The sequence below is a fragment of the Chanos chanos genome, chromosome 12 (genome assembly GCF_902362185.1).
Source record: "Chanos chanos chromosome 12, fChaCha1.1, whole genome shotgun sequence".
Lineage (NCBI taxonomy): Eukaryota > Metazoa > Chordata > Actinopteri > Gonorynchiformes > Chanidae > Chanos > Chanos chanos.
This window is the reverse complement of record NC_044506.1, coordinates 3417770-3430304: the sequence shown is the minus strand read 5'-3', so window position 1 is coordinate 3430304 and position 12535 is coordinate 3417770. Positions and strand designations below refer to the sequence as shown.

Here is a 12535-nt window from a genome sequence, read left to right as displayed (position 1 = left end):
AAAATATATTTAAAATTCTAAATTCAATGTATTTGAACTTATTAACATTCAGAGGAGTTTTTTTTTTAATTAGAAATGATAGGAAAATTTTAGTAAAAACATGAGATATAAGATAAATATTATTTTCTTTTCTCACAGGAGGAAGAAAAAGGACAATAACAAAATCAGCAATAACAACAATAACAATAATAACATTCATCATCATCGGTATAGTATTAACACTGAGTAACCATAGGTGATAGCAGTGACAATAATACTAGTAGGAAAGATCAGTAATAATAATAATAGTTGTACTACTACTACTACTAATAATAATAATAATAATAATAATAATAATAATGTAGTGATAGTAATGAAGCAGGAAGATAACATTTAGATACGATACTCACTGTCTACTTTAAAATTATCATGAAATTCAGAGAGCTGGCAAACTCTTCTTGAAAAATGTTATACATCTTGAACACTGTCATAATTTTGATGATATATGACACAATCAATCTGTCTGTTTCATGTTGCAGGACTGACCTATCGCTTCTTAAGTATCAGAATTACATTGTATATTCACTATTTTTGTATGAACTGTAGTTTGAAGTATTTGAAATTTTTCACATTAGTGTGTGTGTGTGTGTGTGTGTGTGTGTGTGTGTGTGTGTGTGTGTGTGTGTGCCGCATGTATTGCTACAATGCAAACACAGGTTGGTTCTTCACAGGTTTGATAATGAAGAGTAAAAACAAAGACATGCAGGAGAGTGGGATGCCAGGATTGGGGTTAAGAATCACTGCACCAGAGTTTAATACTGCAGCCTTAGCATAAATGTAAGTGGTTTGTGATTAATATGAATCTGACATGTTGAGTATGGTTGTGAGGTATAATCCAGTGAAAAGAGTGTCACCTGAAGATTGGGTCCCATGTGTATTTATATTTATTAAGTGATTATACTGAGTGTTGTGACGGTAGTGGGACTATTTTTATTTTAACAGTTAGGGGTGAAATCCACCACCACTCAGACAGAGTAGTTAAAAATAAAAATATTATAATAATAAATGTTACTGATGCCAGCCTAAGCTACAGTGAACCAAACTCAACAGGCACAGTTATTCAGTTATTTATTTATTTGTCTAAAGAAAATAAATCCTGACCTCAAGCTTCCAAAAAAAACAATTTCCAAACAATTATGTTCAAAATAATACACGTAATATTACGACAATCCGACTTTTAAAATTGGCGTAACAAAATAACTTTAAGCACAATTTCCAAATACATCAACAATAAGAGGGCAACCCGGGCGCCATAGGAAAATAACAATAAAATAAAACAAAACTGAAATAAACGGAGAACAGAGGAGCTATCCCAAGGTTAATAAAAAAAAAAAAAAAAAAAAAAAAAAAAACCCTTTCGGAGGAAAAAAAAACCCAAACCGTAGGCCAAGGTTACGGCTTCTAAAGAGCGGTCAGTATGTAACCGGACTTTAAAAAGAAAGATTTGTCTCACCGCTGCCATGTCACCTGCTAAATACGATTAAAAAAATCACAATAAAATCGTCAGCAGGAACTGACCACGGTTTACCGGTTGAACTTGTAAGGTTCAAAAAACTCAGTATCGCTCTCTCTACGATATTCAGAAAAAAACCAAGCGTGTCCGGACAGCGCAGATACTTCAAGGTGTTCTAAAAACGCACAAGTGTGACACACCAGGCAGAGGAAGTGGAGGAGAGAGCGCAATGTTGCCTGGGCCAGGTATTTATAGACACGGATCATGACCCGTATGCAGACGCCATGTTTTTAAAAAGAATATTTTATTATAAGGGGACATGGCTCTTATCGCCACAGTGTAGAATAAGTGTAGTGTGTGATTCCTCTCCTCCACAGAGTGTGTCATTGTGCTGTATCACATCCTCCCCCTCAGCACCTGCAGTAGGTCCCAGCTGCAGCAGTGCAGTCTCTGTGCAGTCTGACTGAGGGAGGTTTTTGTACGGATCTATATCACTGTGTGAACACTCAGTTACTACTGATCCAATGTGCACCCTGACAGTAATAATCTCCTGCATCTTCAGTCTGGACTCCTGTGATGGTCAGAGTGAAGTCAGTCCCAGATCCACTGCCACTGAAACGATGTGGAATTCCCGACTGTAACTGGTTAGCAAATTTAATGAGGAGTTTAGGAGCCTGTCCAGGTTTCCGTTGGTACCAGTGCAGGTAGTGACCCACGGAACTGTGGTAAAACACTGCAGGACTGGTTTTACAGTTGATAGTGACTGTGTCTCCTGGAAGAGCAGATTTCACCTCAGCAGTCTGAGTCACAGTCACCTGTCCTCTGGACTCTGAAATCAAATGAACAAAAAAGTAAAGAAATAAATTACTGAATGTGGTCACATTTTCTTTTTTTTCAGTCTGGTGCTGAAGGACCAGTTTTCAGTTGCATGAATGAAATTTTTGAAAAATCTTACCATCAAAATAGAGAGTTAGTGTCCAGATGAAGATGGTGATGAAAGTCATGGTGTCTGTGGGTTAAATTCATGGGGCAGGCAGTTCTCAGTCATCATGTGTTAAACTCACAGGGCTATAAACACTCCCAGAGCACTGAAGCATGCGCTGCCAATGCAAAGTCTCCTATATTTATCGACTTGTTCTCCCTTATTCCTCATAGAGATAGACATAGACTTCACTGCTGACTGAGGCCATTCAGCGGTCAGCCTCGCCGGTTTACTGATAACTGGTCTGCTCACTCCACATCTCCCACACCTGTTTTCACTCTGCTGCACTCATTTACTCTTCTATATAATATCTTCAGTTTCACCAACTCCCATGGCCAGTCTACACTGGCCATACGTGTATTCTGAGTGATGCTTTGTGATCCGGTGCTCTATCCGTTTATGTCTCTTTACTTTGTTACCCTAGTCTCCCGTTTGTTATTTGACTTCCCCAGTTCTGTGTCTTGTCCTGTCTGTTTGTTTTGTTTGATACTCGCCTGTTCAAGTTCGTGGTTGTAGCTTCAGAGTATTAATAAACCCTGAATCTCTGCACTTGTGTCCTGCCCATTGGTGACATTGTGACATGTCCTCACCCACCTTCCTAAATATTTGGTCAGCTTAATACAGCAAATTAAATACAGTCAGGGTCTTGCAAAAAAACTGTAAAATAAATCAAGACATACAACAATAAAAACAATAAATTAAACATATCATTGCACTTCCTGTAAATCAATTATGATTCCCTGGTTACCAAGTAGTTGCTGTGTAGCTCACATTCTTTGAAATCGTGATTAGGAACTGTCTGAAGTTCCCATATTCTCCAGTAGAGAGTGATGTGTAATACTGAGGTCTTCAGGACTCCATTTGTTTCTGTATTAGATTGACTTGCTGTTTAAAATCAATCTGTCTCAGTAACTGAAGTGGACCATTGGTGGAGGAACCAAACTGAATGTTGGCAGTGAGTATCTACACGTGTTATATTTAAATATGAAGTATTTTTTCAAATATGAAATATATCACTGTTTGAGGAAATGGTCCATAATTAGTGATCATTTGAAGTATCTGTGAGGAGGAAAATGTTTCTTTAATCCTGGACAAGTTTAAGAGTAAACTGGTAGCCAGTCTGATCTTTAAATCAGCATAAAATGACAGATCAGGGTCTGTATTTGATGGAATATGAATTAGATGATAAGTTGACTGATGGCTATCAGTGAGTTGATGAATAGTAGAGCTAATAGTGTAAAACAATGTGCTGTAAAGCACAGAGAGATCAGAGTCATTAGAGCAGGAGGTTTTTGTACGACCACTTAACCAGTTTGTATCACTGTGGTACACTTTTGGTGGAGGCACCAAACTGTCAGTTGGACGTAAGTACAAGTTTCTGCCTTTTGTTTAAATGACATTTTGTCACTAGTGCGTATTTTATAAAAGACAGTTTTCCAAGCATTATAGCATCATCCTGTTATGTTTTACTAAGAATAAATGATATATTTGGAGTTCATCTAATAACAGTGTGCACTGTTAACTTCAAAAGAGTGATATTTAAAATGTGTTTGACATGTTTAAGAATAATGCAGAAACATGACAACATATATTCCGTAGATTACTGATTCACTGAATATGAGTTAAAAAACTTCTGGGAACATATAGTTGTTACCAGTAAATGTAATCTCAGAACTGATCACAACAACCACTTTGAAATACTTGACAAAAAAAAGACAAAAAAAGAGAGCAAAAATAATTTGTTCAGCAACTTTCAATGTGTTTGTTAACTCATCAGTCTCAGAATTTTTCAGATGTGTTATTAAAATGATAAGGAGTTGAGACATAAGGTGAAATATCTTAAGGACATACTACACCGAAATTTTAGTATGAAACTCAGACAACACTGAACTCTTGACTAATGTCATAACTTATATGAGTAGTTTCTTTTAAATGAATTTGTCTGTTTGAACTTCAATGGAACTGAATTCACATTTCATGTCTCTACATTCACTTTGTATTTATTTATTTATTTTTTTTTTTTTTTTCTTTTCTCTTAAAAGTCTTGCTAACTACTTACATTCATTAAGTAACAAAGAGGAAAGATGTGAGGTTTTGCTGATATTTATAATGATCTCAAACTCATAGATTTGTGAACAGTGCTACAAATTGTGTTTTAATTTTTTGCAGAATATGTGTTTTGGAATAAAAGTTTATTTATAGATTGGTAGTAACTGTCTTTCAACGCTCTGCTGAACTTGGTTTTGTTCTGTGATGTAGAGATAAGGGAAGTGAAAGAGGCAGAGTCTGTGTACTTTCGGACCACACATAAACTGTCTGTTTCAAGAACATAAAAATCACACACTCTGCTGACTGACTGACACATGTCACTTCTCTCTGCACCCAATCACAGCTCTCATTTCTGTTATGTCCCCTAGGTAACGCTCGGCCCACACTGACGGTACTGCCCCCTTCCAGTGAGGAGCTGAAGCAGGGGAAGGCCACACTCATGTGCCTGGCCAACAAGGGCTTCCCCTCAGACTGGAAGCTGAGCTGGAAGGTGGATGGTAAGAGCTGGAGTTCAGGGGTGAGCTCCAGCCCTGAGGTCCTACAGAAGGATGGTCTGTACAGCTGGAGCAGCACCCTCACCCTCCAGGAGGAGCAGTGGACAAAGATGTCAGTGACCTGTGAGGCCACACAGGGCTCCCAGTCTCCTGTGACCCAGACACTGAGGAGAGACCAGTGTTCTGAGGAGTGAGAACACACACACACACACACACACACACACAGAGTGTTGTTAGATGTTGCTTAATCTATGTGTGAGTCCGTCCAGCAGCTTAACTTCATATCAGAGAACCTTTCATGTGATATGTAATGTTCTTGTGTTTCATTTCAAATCCATTCATCTCTTCTGCATATTTGTGATTACTCCTTTTTCCCCCCTTTCTCATTCATGATTAAAATAAAAAGCTTTTTAATGACATCCACTCCTGTTCCTCTGTTTTATTATGAATTAAATCATTCGTCAAAATCACACACCAAATCATTCTTAACATCCATGAATGTACAGGACATCATACGTTCAAAGACTCAACTTTATTGTTCTCACAATACATTTTAGGGGCACAGACTAGACTTAAAAGTAACTCAATTAATAAAATAATTAATTATTTAGTAAATTAATGAAAACAAATTACTGCACCAGAGGAACAAAGAACAAACTGTATCAAGTAAAAATAAATAAAGAAATGAATAAACAAACAATTTTATATGAAACACTCCATTTAAAAATGAAAAAATGAAAGCAATTGAATATGTTTATTTATTTATTTATTTATTTATTTATTTATTGCTTCATATTTAAGTTCCTCTTTAAGTTATAGGGGATGAAACTTACTTTATTTTCAAGGGACATGCAAATCTGACTTTCAGCCTCACAGCACCCACTCACACAGCCTCAAACCCCCTGAGACTGGAGACACCTGTGTGTGTGTTTAAGGTTTAAGAACTGAGAACCTCTGTGAACTTTCAATTTCTTTTTACTCAACGGTTTGTTCACTGTTGAAAAAGTTTAGCATACAAATTATACTAAGCGCAACAGTAAAATTTTGTTTTAATCAATACAAAATCAACACAATAGTTGTTTTTTGTTTTTTTGTTTGTTTGTTTGTTTTTTTTTTAAGTTTGTTTAAAGTTTTAGAACCAAAAGTTTCTTTGGTAAAGCCAAAATGTTGACATGACTCCAAAGTGAAGAGTGGATTCATATATCACATTATGAACATATGCCCAGACATAACACACTGGACAGCATCCTTCACCATGTACCCAGCACTAAGGGATCAGTCTCTGTTTTTGTATGATACTTTACAGGCTCTTGTAGTGGTGCCCAATGCTTCTGACTCAAGTATGGGGATACCCATAAACTGTTTCCACCTCTTCAATTGATTCTGTTCTGGTTTTCATCCAGAGTTCTGCAGACACACACTGACACCTTCTCTCCTTATTTCTCATATGTGTCTTTCAGACTGGATTTGAATAATGATTGACCCTTTGCATATGAATACTTCCAACAAGCTACACACACTTGAAAAACATGACACACACCCTAGAAAGACTAAAAGACAGCACACACATTAAAAAAGACTGTGCACGCCCTAAACAGGATGCAAACATAGTAATAAACAGACATCACACTCACTAAAGACAGGTCTTCATTCATTGTTAGTCCAGGTAGGATCTGAGACCTCTGGTACATCTCCATATTTGAATTTAAATGTCACTTTCTCCTGGCCATAGAAATAGTGAAATATTTAGCATAAGTGCACTGTAAAAAAATATAATTTTATAACAAAGATTTGTTTACAAAAGCTTGGTGCTGTGTGTTGGGAAATTTAGAAAGGAGCAGTTTAACATGGAGAGTTCTAGGAGGATTAGAACAGACAGAGAACAGCTGTATGATGAGCAGAGGGTTTTCATAATGTCAGATTACAGAAAGGATTTATCTCCACTTCCCCTCTCTTCACCAGACCAGCTCTCCCTCAACCCCTTATTAAACCTCATCATACAGATAAAACTCACTCACTCATATTTAATGACTCATCAGAATAATATAATATTTCATTTAGTTTCTGTGAGACACCGAGATGGAGTAGATGTTGGTACAATAACATTGTTATTACGGAGAACACTGGGAGTTCTCCAGTACTCTGACTGAGGGTTTGTTTGGGCTGGACTGGATGTAGGGGGACATGAGGAGAGACTGAGTCCAGAGTCCTGCTGTCTCTCTCCTGCTCCTTTTGACCGCTCTTATCACTGGGATGATCATCCATAGAGACCATCAGATACTGAATCTACTACCACACAGAGAACTGACTCAGCTCAGCACCAAACTCATCAACACTCACTCACTCACAACATACAACTCAAAAGTAGACATGATTGAGAGAGGGGAATCTCACTGACCAATCATCTTACTACAGTGGTGACCAAATGAAAGACTATAAATGGTAGGGAAACTATGGCTGTTAGAGAGACACTCACAGACATGAGAACAGTTCATTCAGTGTTACTGTTCAGCCTATCTGATACACTAGACTTTAATATCGAATATTTACTGCAAATGTAATTGGTCTGTGGATAATATGAATCTGATATGTTGAGTATGGTTGTGTGGCGGTGGTGTAGTCCAGTGAAAGAAGTGTCACCTGAAGGCATGTCTTTGTGACTCAGTGCTTTATGATTTGTGAATGTAGAGTTAGTATAGTGTGTGATTCCTCTCCTCCACAGAGTGTGTTGTTGGAGAAATGTAAGAAGGCCTCTAAAATGGGAGAAGGCCTCTGTAAGTTGAAACCAACGGAAGAAGGTCTCGGCATACCAAAAAGGGAAAATGCAAGGACAGCAACACATGAAGGCAAAATAAAAAGGGTAAAATCTAGGATAGGTGATAAGGAAGTATAAGCAATGGTTGGGATGCAGCTGCATCAGCATCCTTTTTGCATGAGCTAGCCCAACATTTGATAAGTTAACACCTGCATTAAGGGTAAAGTGTCTGAGGTGAAATTGGGGACATGGTTGGGTATCCGAGGTAAAATGAGGACACGGTTGAATATTTTTTTTATTTAACCAAACATGGACAATCCGGAAATAATGGTGTATGGAATAATGAATTCTGGGAAAATCTGGGGAAATTTCTGGAAGCGAATGTGTTGGACCATGCAAAACACAGATGATGTAAGGGGTGTTACCATGCAACCGTGTTATGTGCTTATTGGACACAGGTTTAAACACAGGTTTAGCATGCAGGTAAAATTTTAGATATAAGTGCATGACTTTCTGTATTATATTCAGTCACTCCCCGGGACCTGACTCAGTTCGTTGTATTTTGTTCACTGCTGAATGCAATAAACTTACACTGCATCGGACTCCTGAAGACTTTGACTGCTTTTTGAAACTTAGACTTTATTTTTATAGGGAAAAAGAAGAAGCAGAACACTGAGTGTGGAGAATGGACTCGGTAACATCTGGCCCTGACCGGGGAGTCTCTCCCACAGTGTCATTGTGCTGTATCACATCCTCCCCCTCAGCACCTGCAGTAGGTCCCAGCTGCAGCAGTGCAGTCTCTGTGCAGTCTGACTGAGGGAGGTTTTTGTACGGCTCTATATCACTGTGTGAACAGATATTTACCACTGATGCTATGTTCACTCTGACAGTAATAATCTCCTGCATCTTCAGTCTGGACTCCTCTGATGGTCAGAGTGAAGTCAGTCCTAGATCCACTGCCACTGAAACGATCTGGAATTCCTGACTCTAACTGCTTAGCAAATGTAATGAGGAGTTTAGGAGCCTGTCCAGGTTTCCGTTGGTACCAGTGCAGGTAGTACCGGTAGTGACCATAGGAACTCCAGTAATGCACTGCAGGACTGGTTTTACAGTTGATAGTGACTGTGTCTCCTGGAAGAGCAGATTTCACCTCAGGAGTCTGAGTCACAGTCACCTGTCCATTGGACTCTAAAATCAAACAAACAAACATGTAAACACATTAAGTAACTGAATGTGGTCATATTTTCTTTTTTCAGTCTGCTTTCAGTCCGAGGCACTTTTCAGTTGTATGAACGAAATGCAAAAATCTTACCATGAAAACAGAGAGTCAGTGTCCAGATGAAGATGCTGATGAAAGTCATGGTGTCTGTGGGTTCAGTTAGTGGGACAGTCAGCTCTCAGTCATCAAGTGTTAAATTCTAAGGGCTATAAACACTCCCAGAGCACTGAAACATGTGCTGCCAATGCAAAGTCTCCTCTCTCTATGGAAATTATCTTCCTGGGTGAACATGGCACTTGTAATTAAAGAGTGTTGTGAACACAGACTTAGTGCTGAATGGAACTGCTTATAGCACAATCCGAATGTCTTATATATTATTTCCCTCAGAAATTGGTGACTGATATTACACATATCTTTATGACTTTTCAAACTGCTTTTACCTCTATCTAATGTGTACTCTATTTTTTATAAAAAGTCCAATATTCAGAACAGACTGGATCATTGTCAGTCACTGGTTCTCTCTGTCCCCCTCTGCTGGCCATTTTCCCCTTTTTTTGTCTTAATAGTCCTCCTGGTTTTTTTACAGTGTTTTTACATATAATCCTTTTTCAATGAATCAAACTCACTCTTATTAAAGTGGACCAAAAATTGGACCAACAAAAAAGGGACTCAGTTCCTTTTGCGTTCACATTGTGAGTTCATTTGAAAGAGGATTCAGTTGTCTTTCTGGTCCACTTAAGAACTGATGGGGCCTCAAACCTCTTTCTGTTCACGAACATTATAGTAGCTGTTGTTACCAGCATATGGAGTCTCTAAGATGCCATCAGTTTACATTTGAATTCTGATTCCGTTTTCTTGTGATAACATGCTATTTTTATTTGCGTTCTCGAGGCCACAATTTATTTATGTCGCTATCACAGGAAAATTGACGATTTTTTTGAGATCTCTAATTAATTATGTTGTTATCTTGAGAAAACAAAGTTTCCTTTTTTTTGTGATAATGACCTAAGAGTCGAGATCTCGAGAAAACAAAGAAAAATAATGTCATCATGAGAAAACAAAATCTAAATTAAAGGTAAATTTATGGCTTCTTAGGGCTTCCATAGTTACCAGCGGCCATGGTTACGTCTACTTGATTTTCCGAGTGTCCCAGAGCAATAGCATGTGATCTGTCTATGGCAAGTCTGGAGGACTAAAATACAATGGCAGAAGGTGAATCGAACCTGGAGCGCTTTGTGTTGACAATTCACGAGTTTAGCAAACCGCAACATGGACTCCAAGTGAACCAGACATTCGGCTCATTTCAGGGGTGTCTGAGGTCGTTTGGAGTGTTGACGCACAGAAAATGCTGACTAATCACTCTGAGTTCGTTTTGAGAGCTGAAAGGGACCAAGTGTGAAAACATCCATAGTTAGTGAATCAGAAGTTCCACCTGTGTTTGGTCAGTATGGCTTTGTTCTTTTCAGTATAAATACTCTTAGTGTTTCCTTTTCTGGTTGTGTCTAAATACGTTCTCAATGTGTTGTGTTAACAAGAGCTTTGAATCCTGAAACCTTTACGTTCCCCAGAAGTTTTTTGCTTTGTCCTGGTTATTTCTAATACAGTCTGATCTAATCTGCACATGTGTCCAGAGCCTCCTTCAGTCTGTGACAATCACTAAATGTATGCACATCTTTCAAAGAATAAAATAATCAGTGTTGGGCTATAAACTTTGTAATTTCATCTTGTGTAGTGTAGTCCACTTGACTACTCACTCAAATCTATGAACAGTTTATTGTCATGGTTTAGGATTCATAGCATCACTCTTCACAAGAGACAAACATAACATGTGATGTGTTAATGTCACAGCCTGCACCTTGTTGTGGACTTCTGTTTTGAAATGTCTTGTGTTCCTATTCCTTGTCTGTCTCCACCCCTCACCTGATTCTGTTTATTCTATTTATTTACCTCGTTTACCCCATTAAGTTCCACCAATCATGTTTGTCCTGTTTAGTTCTCCTCTTGTATTTAAGCCCTTGCGTTTGACCTGTCCTTGGTCTGTTGTTGTTTGTTTGTGTTTGGATACAGTCTGTTTGGCTGCACCATTTTTATCCAGTTTTGTTTCCTGTTTGCACCTGTTTATTTACCAGTCCTCCTTTCCTGTTTACACCTGTTTATTTATCAGTCCTCCTTTCCTGTTTACACCTGTTTATTTATCAGTCCTCCTTTTCTGTTACCACGAGCACTGTGTCTTGCACTGTCCAGCTCCACCGCATGCCTGACAGTTAAACAGAAAATGCTGCAAAATTCAGCCGAAAAGCACAAAGAGATTTGACCCTGTTGTCTAAGTGTCTGTTTCTTTACCTGTGAAAATAACAGAAGGAATCTAAGAGACAATGATGATTCCTCACTCAGTGAACCTGACTTTCCATTTGGACTGTTTGAAGAACAGTGATGTGTTTTGCCATTTGGGCTGGCTGAAGAACAGTGATGTGTCTTGACTGATGTTTGGATGCCTCACTGATCTGATTCATAGGGTAGCAAAGACTCCAATATTTATAATAACAGATAGGAGTGTAGAGTAAACCAATTATAAAATTTAATAAGGTATTAATTACTGTGCAGAGTTATCCAGCCAAGAGAAGCAGGCATGTGTTATTGTAAATACTGCACAAGTTTGGTCTCCATGGACACCAACCAAAGAGACTCCACTTCCCCAAGACAGGCATGCAAAGGCTCACCTAGCCTTTGCAAAACCTCACCTGGACAAAGAAGAAGGCTTTTGGTCATCCGGACACAGAAATGATGACCAAAAGGTTTCTTCTTCTCTATGATTGAGAGCTGGAGCCCTCCTTGGTTGGCAGCCATGGAGAGCAGCCTTGTGCAGTGTCTGCTGGAATGTCTGCCTTGAGATGTTGGTAGCAGAATTGCTCAGATTCATCAGGATGGCCTTGGTGGTGATCCTTGGATTCTTCTTGGCCTCTCACACTGCCATTCTTGCCAGCACAGGGGTTACTTTGGGTTCATTTAATTTGTGGCAATCCCTCAATTAAAGGATCAACCTGACCCTTGGACTAACAGATCACCTGTAGTGGGCCAGTTCACCTGTAGTGGGCCAGTTCTCTCAGACCCAGCACATAAGTTTCAACTGGAATAGCCGCAGTCAGCCATTCCTTCACTTCACAGAATGCTCACATGACTTTAGTCCTCTATATGACTCTATTAGTACGGCAATGAAAGTGAAGAGTTATGTGCTGTGTGTTAATGAATGGACATCCAATAGGACTAATGTTTCTCATGGGCTTGTGCAGGGCCCTGTGCTCCAGTCTCTGGTTTAGATTGTCCACATTCATGATGGAGGTAATACATCTGCAAACATGTTCCCTGTTCTCTTTGCTGATGATGCTGATGTGCTATTGTCACAGAGGAAATCCACTGAATTAATTAATGGGAAATTTATTAAAATCAAACTGTTGCATCTCTAAGCATTTGTAATCATTTCATAAAATCCCTAAAGTGTCTTGATAGTTTATGAAGGGCAGAATAAATGTTGTAATGTTCTGGT

General features: G+C 38.7%; 2 gene segments (V, D, J or C); one reads left to right on the top strand and one right to left on the bottom strand.

Annotated features, from left to right (window-relative positions):
• The window catches only part of LOC115825274 (Ig kappa chain V-III region MOPC 63-like), an 81768-nt gene extending 76544 nt beyond the window's left edge, over window positions 1-5224 (top strand). Inside the window, 2 exon segments of the V gene segment in view lie at window positions 3393-3429; window positions 4892-5224. Of these exon segments, the coding sequence occupies window positions 3393-3429; window positions 4892-5211 (357 nt within the window).
• Window positions 5225-8613: 3389 nt separating this feature from the next.
• Window positions 8614-11838, bottom strand: LOC115825478 (immunoglobulin kappa variable 4-1-like). The segment is given in 3 exon segments: window positions 8614-8960; window positions 9085-9168; window positions 11733-11838. Coding segments are annotated over 3 exon segments (537 nt in total).
• Between the last annotated feature and the right edge of the window lie 697 nt (window positions 11839-12535).